Source organism: Jaculus jaculus, chromosome 14, assembly GCF_020740685.1.
Source record: "Jaculus jaculus isolate mJacJac1 chromosome 14, mJacJac1.mat.Y.cur, whole genome shotgun sequence".
NCBI classification, from domain to species: Eukaryota; Metazoa; Chordata; class Mammalia; order Rodentia; family Dipodidae; genus Jaculus; species Jaculus jaculus.
The window spans coordinates 8,922,893-8,943,116 of NC_059115.1; the positions used below are offsets into that span (position 1 = coordinate 8,922,893).

At 41.6% G+C, this 20,224-nt stretch overlaps 1 protein-coding gene and 1 pseudogene across 1 annotated transcript; both read left to right on the forward strand.

The window, feature by feature from the left end:
- Positions 1 to 7,903: 7,903 nt before the first annotated feature.
- LOC123454814 (putative vomeronasal receptor-like protein 4) lies at positions 7,904 to 8,848 on the forward strand. Its single transcript, XM_045134226.1, has one exon. It carries the CDS (start codon positions 7,904 to 7,906, stop codon positions 8,846 to 8,848), a length of 945 nt encoding a protein of 314 aa, XP_044990161.1.
- A 9,799-nt stretch (positions 8,849 to 18,647) lies between these two features.
- On the forward strand, positions 18,648 to 19,502 carry LOC123454815 (annotated as a pseudogene).
- Positions 19,503 to 20,224: the final 722 nt, after the last annotated feature.

Sequence of the window (20,224 nt, forward strand, 5' to 3'; positions counted from 1 at the left end):
CTTTACGTGGGTACTGGGGAATCAAACTCAGGCCATCAGGCTTTGCATGCAAGTGCTCATAAGAACCAAACCATCTCTACAGCCCAATGTAAATTTTTAGTAAATTTCTATATTTTTTAAATAAAGAATATACATTTCAAAAATGATATTAAAGGGCTGGAGAGATGGCTTAGCGGTTAAGCGCTTGCCTGTGAAGCCTAAGGACCCTGGTTCGAGGCTCGGTTTCCCCAGGTCCCACGTTAGCCAGATGCACAAGGGTCGCACGCATCTGGAGTTCGTTTGCAGAGGCTGTAAGCCCTGGCGTGCCCATTCTCTCTCTCTCCCTCTATCTGTCTTTCTCTCTGTGTCTGTCGCTCTCAAATAAATTAATTAATTAAAAAATATTTTTAAAAAAATGATATTAAAACCAGAATTGGATGAAAACTTACACTACTTTAAAATGACCATATTTTTTGAAAATTTCAATCAAATCCAAAAACAAAATGGTGGGACTGGAGAGATGACTTAGTGGTTAAGGTGCTTCCCTACAAAGCCAAAGGATCCCAGTTAGATTCTCCAGGGCCCACATAAGCCAGATGCACAAGGGACATATGCATCTGGAGTTCGCTTGCAATGGCTGGAGGCCCTGGTTTGCCCATTCTCTCCATGTCTTCCTCTCTCTTTATCTATCTATCTATCTCTCTCTTTCTCTCTCTCTCTCTCTCTCTCTCTCTCTCTCTCTCTCTCTCAAATAAATAAACTATATATATATATTTTTTGTCTTGCCATAATTTTTTTATTAAGTCTGAATGTATTCAGTGCAGCTACCCAGTGCCTCCTTTGATTTGTATGACAGACACACATCACCAAAAGCCAGTTGATGCAGAAGGAAACTTTTGAAATTATTTTAAACTGTGTTGGACAGACATCAGAACTTGAAAACTCTTTTGGGAGACGATTGATACATTCAGTATAGTATCATTTGAGAACATGAAGACTTAATATGAAGTTCTTTATGTATGTCAAATATACATTCTAAAAGGCTACTAGTCTATGACACTACCATCCTGAATATACCTGATCCCATCTGAAGGGCTACTGTCCCAAATGACATCTATCTCAGCTTATCTCTAATCATGTAGTGGCAATGTATATTTATAAAGTCCATCTGCTCTACTTTTATTTCATTAATTAGTTTTGTACACAGCGAATACAGTCAATTTGGTAACATTGTTAGGTTCATCCATGTCCTACACAATATACTTTTTAAAACAAGGTTCAGTAAAAACAAGCCAATGGTGTTAGTTTTTTTTCTTTCAATTTTCCATTATCAAAAAAAAAAAATCTTCAGTGTAGTTGTGCATAGTGGCACATGCCTTTAATCTCAGCACTTGTCAGCAAGAGGTAGGAGAATTACCATGAGTTTGAGGCCACCTTCAGACTACATAGTGAATTCCAGGTGAGCCTGGGCTAGAGCAAGACCCTACCTCGAAAAAACAAACAAAGAAAATGAAACAAAAACCCTTCAGCGATCATGTGCTCCTTATCAGATATCAGTACCTGTTCTCCTCATCATGGAAAGACGTCTGCAATCACGTGATCAATCTGCAATGGCAAGATGTCCATCAAAAAGTGAACAAAGGAAGTGTGGAGCATGTGCAGTGGAATTTCGTCAGCTCCATAGATATAAAATAGTATTTGCAACATGGATGGAAATGTTAATAATTATATTAAGCAAAACAAGCCATTCTCACAAACACCATGTTTATGCTCATATGTGATATATATATTCATATTCATATTTATGTTGGTCATAAAACAACAAGGGAGATACAAAAGCAGAAGAATTTTATTTGTGAAGAGGACATGAACCAAGGAATGATAACAGTGTTATATTAGAGGGTAATAGCAGGTGAGTTTTAATAAGGAGCCATGGAAATCTTTGTAATTAAGCATATTATTTTATACTAATTTCATACTATTAATAAAAGTTTTTCTTTAATTTTGTATACTTTAGTTGAAACGGAGACAGAGACAGAGAGAGACACGCACAGACAGTGTGGGCTCATCAGGGCTCCTGCCACTGAAAACAGACTCCAACTGCACGCACCACTTTGTGCATCTGCCTTTTTGTGGTTACTGGGGAAGTGAACTTGGGACATCAGGCTTTGCAAGGAAGCACCTTTAACTGCTGGGACATCTTTCCAGCCCAACACTTATAATATATTTTTTAAAAAAGAACACACGCAAAGCGATTATGACATCAAATGTCCTCTCACCACTAAGCTCTAAATTGTTCAGTCAGTGATGCATGATAAAGCACCATGATAAAAACCGTCTCAAAGCAGCCACGGAAAGGGAGCTCTAATGATAAAGTATTTGACTCACAAGCAAGACACGCCCAGTTCTCATGCAAACTCGGGATATGGTGGCACATTCTTGTACGTCCAATTGCTGGCTGCAAAGACTGACAGTTCCCTGAAGCTCACTGGACAGCTGGTCAAACCTCCTACATGAGCTAAGCCAGCTGGATGCCCTGTCTCCAAAGATGTGGGACACCAACTGAAATAACACCCCAGAGTATCGGCTGCTGTTCACATGCTTGCTCAGACATATGCACATTCATGCACCTACAAACATGTATTTACACAGTGCATTGTTCATATGTTCACATGCAACAAGAAACCAAACACAAGAATGGGTGCATACATAAGGAACTACACAATAAGTGTTTACATATGCTTCAGTCCATAGAATACACCGTCTGTAGACTGAATCTGGACCATGGCATGAGTGCCACCTGTGACTATGAGGGGTGGTCCTGGGCTCTGGGTGACACTGGCAGCAATGTGGGACACTGCACAGACTATTTCTGCATTTCTTTACCAAGCTGTATGAACTGAAATATGTCTACACACTGGCATTTCACTTTTGAGGTGGGGTGGATTGATGCAAATAGCCATACGTGAATTAAACTGTGAGATAAGTTTAGGGATATTTATCACAATTTCAGACATTTACGTATTTCTTTATGGATCTACAGGTAACAATGTGTGACAAAACTATGACTGATGTCTGAACTGTAGTGTCAGTGATGATTAAGCTCACACCTATGAGCTGCATGGAACATGAAACGAAAACAGAGCTGTAAGCGCAGGGCCGCAATCGCCTCCACTCCGCAGAGGGCGGGTTCTCGGGAGTCCTGCTCAGGGCCCAGCTTGTTTCGGGGGCTGTGGTAACTTCCACCAGCGGCAGCGAAACTTTTAATGACCTCCCAGACGCTGAGGGTTAACTCTCCGGTGTGCTTCAACTTGCGACAACATGAATCCTCAAGCGGAGACTCTGCACTCTTGCTGAGTGAGCTCACGCTATCATGAGACTCACTTTCCCTCTGGGCGCATCAAATGATGCACAGGAAACAAGATGATCCAGGTCACCTGTGACAAGCTGGGCCTCCTCCACTGGGAGGGAAAGTCCTGTCCTCTGTCCCTGATTCAGTCCTGGCTCCTGCTGGGCCGCCTTTCTAAGATGCTCCCGGCCTGTGGGACCCAGGCAGCCTGAGTGAGGCTTTGCAGCACCAGCCTTGACAAGGACAGAGAGGGAGGTACGAGACCTGCCAATGTGTGCTTCCCTACCTACCCTTCCTAAGATTAATTTTCAAATTTCTCTTCCCTTATTTCTCTGTTATAAAATAGCTTGATTTCCCATTTGTTATTCTTGATTAAATTTCTCCTTATTTTCATACCTATTATTACTTTTTTCTCATTATTTAGTGCCTTAGTTACTGACCTAGCCAACAATTCAACTTTATAATGTAAGGGTGGCTCATCGGTAATTTATGTAATTGTAACATATTCCAAGAGATGGTATTTCTTTCAGAAATATGACCATATCTCTCAAACCCCAAAATCTATCGGCAAGCCCGTAGACACAATATACTACTTCCAGAAACACACGCTGTGTCCCAGTTCATGTTTCCACCCTCTGTCCTGTGCTGTTTCCTCCCCCGGGCAGTGACACAGTCCCACCAAATGCATTCTTTGCCGGGAGCTGACACTAGCTTGGGTTTTCCTGTCTGTGGAATGGAATATTCTTTGCTATTTTTTCTGCTTTTATCTATCTATTTAGCACCTTTATGTTGGATTCCATTTTACATCTCCTTTACAGTGTCTGTTTTTCTTTTGAAATTTCTTACCTATTCTTCACATTGGTGTGAAAGTACATTCTCTGTAGTTCACTTTAAAAATATCACTCTTCAGTGTGCTTAGTACAACCTATTTCGTGGGTTCTTTCTTCAGAGCTGACTGCAGGGTCATCTTCACTACTTGCTTCATATGTGACTGGAAGAAAAATATTAGTGTGACTGTGTGAGTTAAGACAGTTTACTATTTTAATTTTTATTTATTTATTTGCAAGCAGAGACACAGAAAGAGAATGGGACCCCCAGGACCTGTGGCAAACTCCACACACATGCACCACTTTTGCATCTGCCTTTACATTGGTACTGAGGAATCAAACTTGAGTCATTAGGCTTTGCAGGCCAGCACCTTAACCACTGATCCATCTATCCAAACCCTGAGATGATATCTTAAGAGAATACATTGTCTTGTTCACTTCTTTTGTATTCCTATCGTTACTTTTCTCTTGCCTCTGATAATCACTGGAAGGATTTGTTTAAAGTACTTATTTTAATGGTTGGTTTTCTTATGCCTCATTTAAATTTACTTGTTTTCATATGATGTACCGATAGTACATGCATTTTCACAAGTGGATTTAAATTTGTGTTCTTGAAGAACGGTTGTTTCATATTCAGTACTTCTGTTCTCTTAAATTTCTGTGAAGTAATACATACTCAAGGTTTAATATTTCTACTAAATACTCTAAACTACATAGAGAGAAATCATGGGACAGGAAAAAATTCTGGGTGGTGACTTTTACTGTAAGTGTGACTGACTAGTCCACACTCCCACAGTGTCTTTCCTGCATTTATCCCTTTTATTTCTAAATATATCTGTTCCTATATCTCAACACATAATCACTTAATGTCTATGAGACACAATGGAATGATATAATATACAAACGCAACATGGAATCAAAAAATTAGTCAGGAGCCGGGCATGGTTCTGCAAGCCTTGAATCTCAGCACTTGGGAAGCAGAGGTAGGAGGATCACTGTGAGTGCAAGGCCACCCTGAGACTACACAGCGATTTCCAGGTCAGACTGGGCTAGTGAGTGACACACTACCTTGAAAAGTTAAAAAAAAAAAAAAAAAGAACAGAAAAGAAAAGAAAAACTATCCAGAAGTGGTGGTACACGCCTTTTAATCCAGGCACTCAGGAGGCAGAGGAATGATGATCACTGAGTTCTAGGCTAGCCTGGATCTACAGAATTAGGGCAATGTCAGCCTGGGCTAGAGTGAAACTACACCTCAAAAATAATGAGACAATGTTCCCCTCGCTACAATGCCACCATATTTCTTTGTGATAAGAACATCTCCAGGCTTGCTCTTGGAAAAAATTGAAAGATCCTGGATCATACTTTATCAGGCCTTTGTATTTTGCTTGATGAATGTGCTGGAAATTTGATTTTCATTGATATGATAAATTCCCAACATAGTTTTTCTACCTCTGGATAACCTACTTCTATAATTTTAAAATGTATGTCTCTATCTTGCAGTTGAAAAGTGTTTTAATCTGTGGTCTAACAGTTTTTTATTTTCATAAATGTCAGAAGTAGTGCACACTAGCCTAGTAAATATTTCAGGTGACCTTCTCTTCCACTGTGGCTTGTTTAAATTTGTCTCCGAGAGCCATAGAGTGAAAATGATTTGCATTTATGTTGAAATGAAAACCTGATATTTTATTAAGGGTCTCTTATCTTTCCAAAATGTAACTTTAACCATACAAACAGGGAAGGGAAATGTTTATGTTGATCTGGTTGGTGAAATCATGAAAGGTTTAGACTTCAAAGGGTAGATACAGGGCAAAGAGAGATGAGGGGCAGAGTATTGTGGTGAACAGCAAGATGTGAGAGAGGCCAGTCTGCTGAAACTGAGTGGGATATGAGAGGTCCAGAAAGTGTGAGCATGAATGAGAAGTGGTCATATGACATGCTAAATATAAGACACATGTGGTGTTTTTTAATAATTTTTTTAAATTTTTTATTTATTTATTTGAAAGCGACAGACACAGAGAGAAATACAGATAGAGGGAGAGAGAGCGCCAGGGCTTCCAGACTCTGCAAACGAACTCCAGACACGTGCGCCTCTTGTGCATCTGGCTAACGTGGGACCTGGGGAACCGAGCCTCGAACCGGGGTCCTTAGGCTTCACAGGCAAGCACTTAACCGCTAAGCCATCTCTCCAGCCCACATGTGGTGTTTTGAATGTAAACGTCTCCATAGTCTCACATATTACTAAACAAGCTTACTAATTAGTTGTCTTCAGCAGGCAGAGCCCTGGTGGAGCAGGTCTATTGCTAAGGGCAGATCTTGAGTCCTGTCCTAAAGAGGGAGTTGAGACCCAGCTTGAGCTCTGGCTTTTGGTCCTGTCTCTCTGCTATAGATGGATGATGAAGTGAGCCAGCTTCTTGGCAAAGCTTTCTCTGGAATCTGTAGGCCTGAAATAAAAGTTTTCCTCCATTTGCTGCTTCTAGTCAGGTATTTGTCCTAGCAACAAGAAGTTAACTGCAACAAATGCATTTTCAAACATTATAATATTCTCAATACTGAATGACTGTATAAACATAACCCCATTTCTCAACCCATGTAAATTGAATGAAAATAAGTTGAAAAGTTTCCAAAATAAAAAATTGAGGTTATTTCAGAATGAGAGGCCAGTGTCAAAAAATAATTTGCATGTTGCTACCTCACAGTACATAACTAAAGTAGCTTTGGTATAGAAGAACTTGGTTACACACTAACAGAATAAAGCCTGATACCTGCTGATGTGCTTAGGGACTTTTTCTGCATAAAGAAAACTTGTGTGGAAATCATAAATTCCATGTCAGAATCAAGGATTGTATTTTGGGTGACAAACAGAAGATTAGTGTAAGTATGGGCTTTGGATGGGATAATAGTCAAACAAGAGCCAGTGGATTAATAATGTGAACTTTATTGTAACAATCACGAATCTCATATCACTATGCACTATTCATGAATCTCATATCATTATAGTCTAAAAATACCGGAAAGCTTCTTAATTATGATTAAGTAAGAAGCACCCAGAATGTCTTGAAAGGAAATGTTACATTTAGAATTACATATGTTATGTGTAGCAATATGGAACCTCTGTTACGCTGGGTCTCATCATGATATGACTGTCCCTTGATGTAGAAAATGCATTTATTTGCAGATGTGCTGAACACTGTGGATTGTTCAGTATCAGCTATGTCTTCATTTGTGCAAGTCCACAGCTCTCCACTAAGTTGTGAGCAATGAAAATAAATGTCTTAATGCATCACTGGTAGCCTCGAGATTTGTTATGAGAGGCCAAATTACATAATGCTGTCTATGTTCAAAGCAATGTATCCTTTAAATATATTGAAACTTTGAATACAGGTCATGAAAATATATAATCTGATATTCCTAAGGAAAAGGGCTTATAATATGAAAACACCTCTCTCACGTAGGCCAACATGTTCTTCTGCTTAGCATAACTGAATTCAGGGTGTTTACATTGAATTCTCCCTGCTTCTCAGATCCTTGTATCCTGAAAGGGTCTCAAGAACCCTGACATGAAATTCCTAGAACTGTGATCTCTGGGACTGAAATACGGAGAAATTGGATATTTCACCACCTCTCTCTGCTCACGAGCTGTAAATCAGCATATTTGTCTTCAAACACTATTTTAAAGTACTTTTAGAAAAGTTCATTTGTTTCCTTTGTAGTCCTGACAAACTGATACTATCTAAAGATCATTCTGATCATGTTTTCAAGTGACCTAACCTTGGGGATTTTCCTCACATCTCAGTGCTGTATTGGTGTCATAGGGAACTCGTTGATCTTCCTGTCATCTCTGTACACTTTCTCAGTTCAACATTACTTAAAGAAACCCATAGATTCAATTTTCATGCACCTGACAATGGTCAATATATTAGCTATTGTCTTTTTGTTGATACCTGATATTGCGTCATCCTTTGGAATAAGACATTTTCTCAGTGATGCTGGTTGCAAGGCAGTCTTGTATATCTACAGAGTTACCCGGGGCCTTTCCATCTGTACGACCTCTATTCTGAGTACATTTCAAGCCATCACCATCAGTCCCAGTAACTCTACGTGGGCGTGGCTGAAACCTAAACTGTCAACATGGACCCCTCTCTTCTTTATTTTTTCCTGGCTCATCAACATGCTCATCTATATTGAGATCATTAAGTCTGTAATAGCCAAAACCAATGCCACTCTTGCTGGCCATGGATATTATCATGCTTACTGTCAAAACCGGAATTTTGGAAAACAAAATAAAGGGTTATTTTTAAGTGTCATATTGACTAGAGACCTCATTTTTGTGGCCCTTATGTTGTCAACCAGCCTCTACATGGTGAATTTCCTCTACAGACATTATAAGAGAGCCAAGCAGATCCACATTCGGAGCCTCTCCTCCCAGTCATCTCCTGAAACCAGAGCTACATGGATCATCCTGTTGCTGGTTAGTTGCTTTGTATTCTTTTATTGGTTGAGTAACTTTGTCACCCTTTATGGATTCTATACACCTGAGAAAATCCCAAGACTGGAGCAAGTTAATGCTATTTTATCATCAAGTTACCCAACCATCTGTCCTTTTCTACTCATGAGGAATAATAAAAACATTTTACATTTTACTTCATCCCTTTCAGTACTGAGAATTACTCATTTTCAAAGATCAAACATCTGATGTGGCCATACTTAAATTCACTGACATTGTACATTATTACAATTCAAGTTTTTAATTTTGCATGATTATGTCTATATACTCCATTCTAATACTTTTCACATGTATTACCTGTTTAAATTAAGAATTCTTAGGTAAAATTAATATGTTTCATACATTTTTTAAATTACTCTGTTTCTTGATATAACTTTGTCAGAGTAAGAATGTTTTCAAAACGTTTTGTGTTTGTATTAGTATTTTATTTTTTAAAACCATTTATTGAATATTTCATACATGCACATGAGATATTTTGGTCATAACCGGCTCTCGTTATCTTTTTTTCTCTCCACTCCTCTACCTACTCACACGGCACACCTGATTTCCAACTAGTTTCATTATTTTTGGATGACTGTCTCATTTCCTTTCAATATAATCAATGTCAAAATGTTGATGCACTCAACATGATGTAGGCCTTATGGTTGAATCCACAGGCTCTGTGAGGAGCAAAGTCATGGCCACTTCACATCCAGAAGATCAGGCTCCAGAGGACTCCTCCCAGCCTCTGTTTCTTACATTCTTTCCACCACTCTTCTGCAGTGTTCCCAGAGTTTTGGAGGTCATGCCAAAGATGCGTATTCTCTAGATGTTGTCCTGTGTGCTCACTTATACAGAACAGAATTAGGGTAGAAGAGATGGATTGGCAGTTAAGGCACTTGCCTGTGAAGCCTGAGGACCAACATTTGACTCCCCAGAACCCATGTAAGCCAGACACACAGGGTTTCAAATGCCCACAAAGTAGTTCATGCTTGTGGAGTCTGATTGTAGTGGCTGCAGGCCCTGGCACACCAATTTTCCCTCTCTCTCTCTCTCTCTCTCTCTCTCTCTCCCTCTCTCTCTTTTTCTCTCGCTCTTGCCCTCACTTTCACTCTCTATGGCTCTCTCATAAAAAAGGACATGTTAATGAATAAATGAATTTTCCTTATGATATATATGGCCTACCTTAAATATTGCAGCAATTATCTTAAGGGATAAGCCTATATCAATAGTCTAAAAGATGACTAATAAGACAATGAATAATATTAATGCTATTGAAAAAGCATGTATAAATGAAAAGTGTTCCAATATTGAAGCTGTAGAGAAACTGAAAGATTTGGAGATTCATTCTTTAATTTCCAATAAAATGTAGTAGTGGGTCTTTGCTTCTCTTTTCTAATACAACTGCATTGATATGTTTATTCATTGTATATATGTGAAGACATGTCCTCCAGGTTGGATTTTATCATTGCCATCTTGACCAGTGTCAGCTGTGATCACCCATAGGAGAGTCTCCTGAGATTACACCTATAAATGTTTCTCTCAGAGTGAGGCAGGTGGTTATAATATTCCCAAGGGTAACCAGTCTGCACAATGTCTTCATCAGACCTCTCCTCTTCAAAGATGATATAGAAGATATACATTAGATTGAGATTTGTGACTCTGGTTGCATAGGTGTCCATACATAGTACATTGACATCTTTCAATTGTGAAACTCTGTGAATCACCAAAGATGATTCACAATAGTGCATATTTTTATGAATTGTCCATGGATTGGGACAAAAGTTTCAGTGGCAAATCTGCACATAGTTTGCCTAAGAAATGTCTCAGTAGCCCAGTTGCCACTGACTTACTCACTCTCCTGTAACTAACTCCAATAAACTCATTGGTTCACTATGAAGGCCTTAGACAGAGTCGTTTCTTTGATCTGTTGTATTCTTCTCTATCTGGTGTGAACAGAAGTTTCTTTACGACTCCTCAGTACTGTTTACATGACACGTGGCACACAAACAGAAATTTCTAGACTCAAACACTGGAGCTAAAAGAACCACAGAGTAAATGGCCCAAACAGATGTGTATAGAAAATTCCACCTCAGAACACTACAATACACATTTTGTGTAATAGTTCATGAGACTTACTCTAAAATTGATCAAATATTAGAACACAAAGTAAGTTTCAAAAGAAATGTAACTAAATTTTTTTAAAACTCCTTGTATTTAATCTGACGATAAGGCAATGAAGCTAAAAACCAATAAGAGATATTACACAAAACACAGGGACTCATGTAAGCTAATTAACACAATGCAATTAATGAATCATTGAGGAAATTAAAAAAAAACTCCTGGAATCAGAAGAAAATGAAATACAGCTAGACTTGTAAGCATGGGAGGAACCAGCCAGCATGATAATGCCATAGGTACCACTCTGCCCTCCCATTCCAGATGGAAGAAACCAGCCAGCGAACAGAAATAGAAGGTACAACTCCACACACATAGGAGAGACCAGCCCGAGATAGAGGAAGCAGGTCCTGACTGTACCCACCCCGTCCTCATGGGTGACCAGAGCCAACAACAGATTGAAGCTAGATCAACTCTGTTCACCCAGTCTATAAAATAGATACCAGCCAATATAGGTATGGTACATTTCCTGACTCTACTCTCATAGTCCATATGGGAGATGTGAACCAGTGGCCACGGTGAGATGGTCCTGTCTGTACCCAAATGGTATTTGCAGGAGACACTAGCCAGCAGCCAGAGGAGCTGGTCCTGACTCTGCCCTCCTAGTCCATGCATGAAACATCAGTCAGTTTCTGAGTGACTACAGCCTGCCTCAGAAGGAGAAGGTGCTCTGAATTCAGGGCCCCTCTTGGGCTCCAGAGCAAGACTTGAACTATCCCCAGTCCTTCACAAGTGTAACACAGAGGCTTTGTCTACAGCCAGGTATAAATGCTTCTGTTGATAAGTAACTGGGGAGTAACACTGCTGTTTAACCTTAACAGCCTATGTAGCTCCATTAAAAAATATGCAGAGCTGGATGTCGTGGCACAGGCCTTTAATCCCAGCACTGGGAAGGCAGAGGTGGGAGGATCATCATGAGTTTGAGGTCACGCTCAGACTACATAGTGAATTCCAGGTCAGCCTGGGTTAGAATGAGAACCTACCTCAAAATAACAAAATAAAACAAAAAAAAGTCAATGGTAAAAATATTCTAAATGAAAGTCTATATAAAAATGCATAAAGGATTATGGCTTAGAAATGATATGTTTATGTCAACTTGACAAGGGGCAGACGAATGATGGGTGATGGTTGTTAGCTTGGTAGTATCTTTAGTCCCTTTTGCAGAGAGCTTCTACACTGAGCCAATGAGGTGAGGTGACCCACTCTGACATGAATGGTGCGGTTCACACAAGGTCTGGGTTCCGGGGGATGAAAAAGAGAAAACAAGCAGAGCACTGCCATGAATCACTCTCTGATTTCTGAGCGCAGAGACGAGTTAACCGGATGCCATGGGTTTCTGCCGGAGATGGCAAGCATGCCATTTCAGGATCATGAGGAATCGAGTGCTGAAGAGCTGCATGACACACTTCCAGCCCAGCTGTCTCTTCCTTGAAGTGCAATGTGGCCCCTCTATAGAAACATCTTTGGCTCTCTACGCTACAAAATATGTAGTTTTCTGTATAATGTTTGTCTTTCTCTGTCTTTCACTTGCTCTCTCAATCTCTAAGTTCACTTTTCCAGTAAAAATTGGTGATAGTGAAGTGTTGGTCAATGTATCTGAAAGAGGCTCTGGCATAGAATTGGAAAAACAAGAAAATGGGTTGGAGATAATTGTTTACCTTAAAGGCCTTAAAGGAAGTCAGGCATGGGGTACAGTACACTCAGAAGAAAACAATAAACCCCTTGAAACAATGCAAAAATTGTGGGCTGGAGAGATGGCTTAGTGGTTAAGCACTTGGCTGTGAAGCCTAAGTACCCAGGTTCGAGGCTCGGTTCCCCAGGTCCCACATTAGCCAGATGCACAGGGGGCACATGCGTCTGGAGTTTGTTTGCAGTGGCTGGAGGCCCTGACACACCCATTCTCTCTCTGTCTGCCTCTTTCTCTGTCTGTCGTTCTCTAAATAAATATAAATGAACAAAAAAATTTAAAATTAAAATAAAAATTAAAAATTTAGAAAAAATTTGATCTATGACTAATTTTTCTAAATGGTGGCAATTGTGATTGACTCTTTACCAAGAATCCTTAAAGAAAAACAACCAAAGTCAAAAAAAGTTCAATCGGGGGACCAAATCTAAGTATTGGAGGGACGTGAAAAGGAAAATTAAAAATAAATGATTAAGGGATAAATTGATCTACTGGATCAGTGATTAATGATGGGAAGCCCCATTTGTGGTTGTTTTGCCTCTCACATTTAATATAGTAATTAAAAGTAAAAGTTCAGGAAATCACAAGTGCTTGACCGCACATACCTGGGAAAAATGTGAAAACAGTTAATCATTATAAGGGCCTGATGACTTTACTTGAGTTGAATAATTATGGGATTGTTTGATGAAAAGGAATAACAAAATGTTTCTATGAATTCTGTGAAATTGTACCTTTCTTGAAGTTTGTTCTTACATGACGTGATTAGAAAATAAAAGACTGAGCCTAAGAGCTGTGGTAGCAGAGAAGTAGAGAACCAGAGAAGCATGGAAGCATAGAAACAGGAAAAAGAAAAAAGAGAGAGAGAGAGAGAGAGAGAGAGAGAGAGAGAGAGAGAGACAAAAGAAAAACAGAAAAAGAAAATAAAATGGAAAAGAGAAAAATTAAAAAATAGAAACAGAGAAGAATGCAGAGAAAGATGGAAAAACTCAGCTGCCTTCAGCATTAGCCTTTCAGCTTGCACCAGAACTTGACTTCAAGTCATTATTTTGCCGCTCCCTTTCACACCTCTCTTCGGGGACCCTCCTTCAAGCCAGGGCTGGACCCCAGGCATGTTTCATCTTCAAACTGTGAACCAAAACAAACCTTAGCTTCCACAAGTTACTTCTTTCAGGATTTTGCCACAGCAATGAGAAGAGAAACTGATTCACCCAGAGCAAGAAATGTGCATCCAAACAGACAAGGCATGTGCAACCCTAAATACAGACGATCAAGATGATCTTCTCCATGACATATGGCAGTCACAACATCAAAATATAAAGAAAACAAGTGATATTAAAACCTGCAAGACAGGGCTGGAGAGATGGCCTAGCAGTTAAGGGCCTTGCCTGTGAAGCCTAAGGACTCAAGTTCAATTCTCAAGGTCCCACATAAGCCAGCTGCACATGGTGTGGTGGCCCATACATCTAGAGTTCACTTGCCGTGCCTAGGAGCCCTGGTGCACCCATTCTCCATCCCTTCCTCCCTCTCGCTCTGTCCCACTTTCTCTCTTTCCCTCTCTCTGACTCTAAGAAGCAAATAAAGAAAAGGAAGGGCTGGAGAGATGGCTTGGTGATTAAGCACTTGCCTGTGAAGCCTAAGGACCCCGGTTCAAGGCTCGATCCCCCAGGACCCACGTTAGCCAGATGCACAAGGGGGCGCACGCGTCTGGAGTTCGTTTGCAGAGGCTGGAAGCCCTGGCGCACCCATCCTTTCTCTCTCTCTCTCTCTCTCTCTCTCTCTCTCTCTCTCTCTCTGCCTCTTTCTCTCTCTGTCTGTCGCCCTTAAATAAATAAAACAAAAACACAACTTTAAGAAAAAAAAGAAAGAAAAGGAAAAAGAAAAAGAAAACCCTGCAAGACAAAAGGCAACCACATAAAAGGACAAATACATCATAATAATATCAGATTGCTCAGCAACAACCTGAAAAGAAAAAAAGGTGTGCCACATTTCAGCCCTTTAAAGAAAATGACTTCCAAGCAAGCCTGCTGTTCTCAAATAATATACCTCTTTAAAATGATGGAGGGCCAGAGAGATGGCTTAGCGATTAAGGCACTTGCCTGCAAAGCCTAGGAACCCATGTTCTACTCTCCAGATCCCACGTAAACCAGAAGTAAAGGTGAGGTAAGCACAAGGTCACGCATACCGACTGTGTGGCACAAGCATCTGGAGCTTAATTGCAGTGACTGAGGCCCTGGCATGCCAATTCTCTCCCTCTCTCTCTCTCTCTAAAATAAAATTTTAAAAAATAGAGAAATTATTGTTTAAGTCATGCACAAAGACAATTATTAAAAATTAAATTGTCTTTGCAGAATATTCTTTTTTTAATTTAATTTATTAGTTTTCTTTTCAGTAAATACTGGCAGTTTGGTACCATTATTTAGGCTCATCTGTGATCTACCCCCTCCCATTGGACCCTCCTTGTTAAGGAAAGTGGGTCGTGCATTGTGGAGTTAGCCCCCAGTTATTGGTATGATAAATGTCTCTGCAAATCATGACCCAACATGTGACTCTGACATTCTTTCCGCCCCCTCTTCCACAAAATTTCCCTGAGCCATGTTGGGTTCATTTTTGGTCTGCTTCAGTGAAGAGGTGTTGGGGGCCTCGGAGGCTCTGGCTCTCTGATTTGGTAGGAGTTGATTTTTCTCTGCGTTGGTCTCCTTCCTTTTTGTGCTGGTATCTGGTTCACAGGAAAACATCACCCTTGCTTATTTCGCCAGTTGTCCTTAGTTTCAGTTGGGCCCCCTTTGAGGTATGTTGGGGCAGCTCTCTTCTTAGGATCTGCATCTATCTGGAAAAGAGAGCAGATTCTCCAACGGAGAGTAAGTTAGGACCCGGAAAATTGAGATGACACTTACTTTTTTGATAGACAGTATGATAGGTGTAGGCCCTCTTATACCCCGTGATTGATGGTAGCTTGATATTGGAGAGTGGGCTTGTGTTTGGGTATGGTTCTGACTTGTTTCCCAGCTCCAGCTATGGGTCTATTACTACTGAGTGGATCAGTTAGCCAAATCAAGAGCAATTGGTTCCTCACCATGGCTGTGTACCACTATTGCACTTGTGTGGGCATCACATCCAATTATTTCTTGCTAATTAGGTTAAACAATGTGTTGCTTGGACAGATCTTGGTCATTTCCCCCAGTCGCCTATGTAGCGCCTTCTGGCACTAGACACGCTGACTGTCTGGGGACTGCCTCTCTCCTGGCTTCAAGCCATGCCATTCCATTTTACGCGTCAGCTGCGTGTGGAGTCTTCTGCTATAGGGTCTTAACACAGGCCTTTGGTGGGTCATCAAGTACTCTGACAGAAGTCTGTCATTGTTTTGGGAAACCTTGTAGGTTTCTCTGATCAAAAGCTCATTGTGGATGGTAGGCCCAAGCTGGAAGTGGGGGTTACAGGTCAGTGTCCACTAAGAAATTGAGGAAAAAGATAACTAATATACAAGAGTTAGAGAGGAGAGAGATAGAGGGGAGAGGGGGAGAGGGAGGGAGGGAAGATGTAGGAGATTTACGACAGTCTTGATCTTACCCTCTCCAGTGTCTTGTGGTTCAGGTGTTTCCTGTAAGGGTCTAGTGAAGGTTCAGCCATTTGGTCTGTCTTTTAGGAAGTAGAATTTTATTGTACCCTTGCCGTTTGGGTCCGGATTACTATTTTCCACGCTTTGATTCCCTCCCTGCCCTCCCATCCATCTTATTGTCTAGTCCATGAGGTGCTTCCTGGGTATGTAAGGCATCTTGGGCAGATTCAGGTTAGGTGTTGCAGATGAGTGAGACTATGTGTCGATTTTTTTTCTGTGATTGGGTAAGTTCGCTGAGAATGATCTGTTCCAGATTCAACCATTTTTCCTCAAATTTCTTTAGGTCGTTTTTTCTTACTGCTGTATAGAATTCCATTGTGTAGATATACCACATCTTTGTTATCCATTCTTCTAATGATGGACATCTGGGTTGATTCCAGCTTTTAGCTATTACGAATTGAGCCACTACAAACATGATTGAGCAAATCTCTCTGGCTTTTGGTTTGAAGGTTTTAGGATAGATGCCCAGTAATGGTATAACTGGGTCTGTTGGTATTTCTATAGTCAGCTTTTTCAGGAGTCTCCATATTGCTATCCAAAGTGGTTGTACCATCCTGCATTCCCACCAACAGTGAATGAGTGTCCCTGCTTCTCCACATCCTCGCCAGCATTTATTTTCATTTGACCTTTTGATGTTGGCTATCCTTATTGGGGTAAGGTGGAATCTCATACTTGTTTTAATTTGCATCTCTCTGATGATTAGGGATGATGAACATTTTCTTAAGTGTGTGTTTGCCATTTGTTTCTCTTCCTCTGTGAATTGCCTGTTTAACTCTGTGCCCCATTTTGTGAGTGGGGTATTTGTCTTCTTATTGTTTAGACTTTTGAGTTCTTTGTAAATTCTAGAGATAAGGCCTCTATCAGTTGGATAACCTGCAAATATTTTCTCCCATTCTGTGGGTATTCGATTGGCTTTGCTTATTATATGCTTGTCTGTAAAGAAACACTTCAGCTTCATATGATCCCAATGGTTGAGTGACTGTTTAAGAACTTGAGCCACTGGGGTTTTGTTCTTTAAGAAATACTACACATAAAAGAGGGAGAAAAACAGTCCAATCCTGGCAGGTATGCAGGCACACTCCTTTAATCCCATTGCTCGGGAGGCAGAGGTAAGAGGATCACAGTGAGTTCAAGGCCACTCTGAGACTACACAGTGAACCCCAAGTCAGCCTGTGCTAGAGTGAGACTCTACCTCAAAAAATAAAAATTAAATTAAATTAAAAAGTCCATTCCCAGTAAAGAACACATTATAAAAGCAAACTTCATTCATTGAACAAAGTTTTGAGATCCAGGAGAGAGTCCATGACGTGTGCATAGAAAACCAGAAGAAAAGGGCTAGCAATTAAGCAGCCATTCAAACAACTACCAACAAAATCTCTCTCAATAATAACTATAATTGCAAACTGCCACTACTGAACATTTAAGGACAGGTCTGAAGAGGACTGGAGAGATGGCTTAGCAGTTAAGGCACTTTCTTGGAAAGCCAAAGGACCCAGGTGTGATTCCTCAGGACACACATAAGCCAGATGCACAAGGTGGCACATGCATCTGGAGTTCATTTGCAGCAGCTGGAGGCTCTGGTGTGCCCATTCTCTCTCTTTATCTGCCTCTCCTCACTCTCTGTCTCTCTCTCTCTCTCTCTCAAGTAAAAGTAAATAAATAAATATTTAATTAAAAAATTATTATATCCCATGCTATCTTATGGGGGGCTTATAGGACCAAGGGGAAGCACCATGATGGCAAGGAAACAATGGCATGAGCAGAGGGTGGACATCACCCACTGACCACATAAGATGGACAATAGCGACATGAAAGAGTGCCAAACACTGGCATGGGAAACTGGCTGTAACACCCATAAGCCCACCCCCACCAATACACTTACTCCAGGAGGGATTAATATCCAAATCTCCATCATCTGGGAACCTACCATTCAGAACACCTATGTTTACAGGGGACAACTGAATCAAGCCACTACATTCTGATAACCATCCATGAGGTAAACTGCAATGCATTCAATCCATCTTTAAAAGTCTCCATAGTTTTACAAAATCCTAATGATGTTCATATATCTTCATAGTCCAAGATCTTTTAAGTGAGCTAAAATACAAAAAAAAAAAACTATGGTACAGAATAAGCTTCACACGACAAAAGATGGCATTAGGCACAGCAAAGAAATATTCAGCCAATACAAGATTTAAAACAACGAGAGCAAACATCAAACTGTACCTCCAAGACCAACAACTCTAGCCAGAAACAAGTCTCTAAGTCCAATAATCCTAACCAGCATCAAGTCTCTGGAGTTCTAATTCCTTATGTCTCTGTCACCATCCAGCTGTCCTCGGTGACTCCATTTGGGAGCCTTTCCCAACCTAACACCCAGTGCTCATGAAAATGCCAGATGTGGTGGAACATCTCAATAATTCCAAGAATTGAGTTAGCAAGAAAAGCTCAGTGGCCAACTAATCTAGCGTAACCAGTGAACTCAAGGCCAAGAAGGAAGCTGTTTCAGAAAGATGTGGACAGGAGCGGAGATGGCTCAGGAGGAGCAGCTGCCGCCGGGCTGGGAGAAGCCATGAGCCGCAGCTCAGGCCGGTGAACTGTTTCAACCACGTCACTGATGCCAGCCAGTGGGAGCGGCCGGGGCAACAGTAGCATTGGCAGCAAAAACGGGCAGGGAGAGCCTGCCAGGGTGCGCTGCTCACACCTGCTGGTGAAACACAGCCAGTCAAGGCGGCCCTCATCCTGGCGGCAGGAGAAGATCGCTCGAACCAAGGAGGAGCCCTTGGAGCTGATAAATGGCTACATCCAGAAGATCAAGTCAGGAGAGGAGGACTTTGAATCTCTGGCGTCTCAGTTCAGTGACTGCAGCTCGGCCAAGGCCGGGGAGACCTGGGTGCCTTCAGCAGAGGTCAGTTGCAGAAGCCCTTTGAGGACGCCTCATTTGCGCTGAGGACGGGGAGAGGAGTGGCCCGGTGTTCACAGATTCTGGCATCCATATCATCCTGCGCACAGAGCGCGGGCGGCCTGCTGTCCATCCGTCCGCCCACCCGGCTGAGGGCCTGCAGGGGCGCTGGCCTCAGCTGCCCGCCATGGATGGCCAGGAGGTGCCCCTCCCTGCTACTGACACGCAGTATTTATTGTTCCCAAAATGGCTGGGAGGGGGCTCTTGGAGATCGGGGCTCTCGGCTTCCCGCTCCCTATCCACCTGCAGTTGGGGCTGTCCTCGCCAGACTTCTGAAGAAAATGATTTCAGAAGGGCAGGGGGGTGGGAGGCCCCAGGCCAGGGGGGTGGGGTAACCTATCCCCCAGGTCCCAGAGGCTGGCAGAAGGACCTTGGTTCTTGTTCATTAAGCTCTGTTAAGTTGCAAAAAGCAAACATGAAGTGAGGTGTGGGTCTCAGGGTGCAGTGCAGTGCCCAGTGCCCTCCATTAAACCTGGAATTACAAATATATATATATATACATATATATACATATGTATGTATGCATGTATAAATAGACAGATGATAGATAGATAGATAGATAGATAGATAGATAGATAGATGTGGAGGTCTCTGGCTCTCTGATCAATCAGGAACTTCCAGCCAGGAGGGCCCCCCAGCTCTTACTCTCCGCATGGGCTCCCCACATGACAGGAGCTCCTTGAACTTTCTTTTCTCTTTAATTACATGATTTCCCCCAGATCCACATATGGTCACATGGATTCCTGAGCTGCACGTGGCCAACATGGGCTTTGGGGCTCCACTCGCTGTCCTTCTCTTCTCCCTAACTTATCTCCCTTAGCTCTCAGCCTTCCCCTTTCTGCACTCCTTTGTAAAATCTGAATCAAACGTAATACTTTAAGAATCATTCCCGGGCTGGAGAGATGGCATAGCGGTTAAGCGCTTGCCTGTGAAGCCTAAGGACCCCGGCACAAGGCTCGGTTCTCCAGGTCCCACGTTAGCCAGATGCACAAGGGGGCGCACACGTCTGGAGTTCATTTGCAGAGGCTGGAAGCCCTGGCACGCCCATTCTCTCTCTCTCCCTCTACCTGTCTTTCTCTCTGTGTCTGTCGCTCTCAAATAAATAAATAAAAATTTTAAAAAAAGAATCATTCTCCTGAATCTGGG

What these genes read in the sequence shown, in the direction of transcription:
- LOC123454814 (XM_045134226.1), top strand. Translation starts at nt 7,904, where the DNA reads ATGTTTTCAAGTGACCTAACCTTGGGGATTTTCCTCACATCTCAGTGC.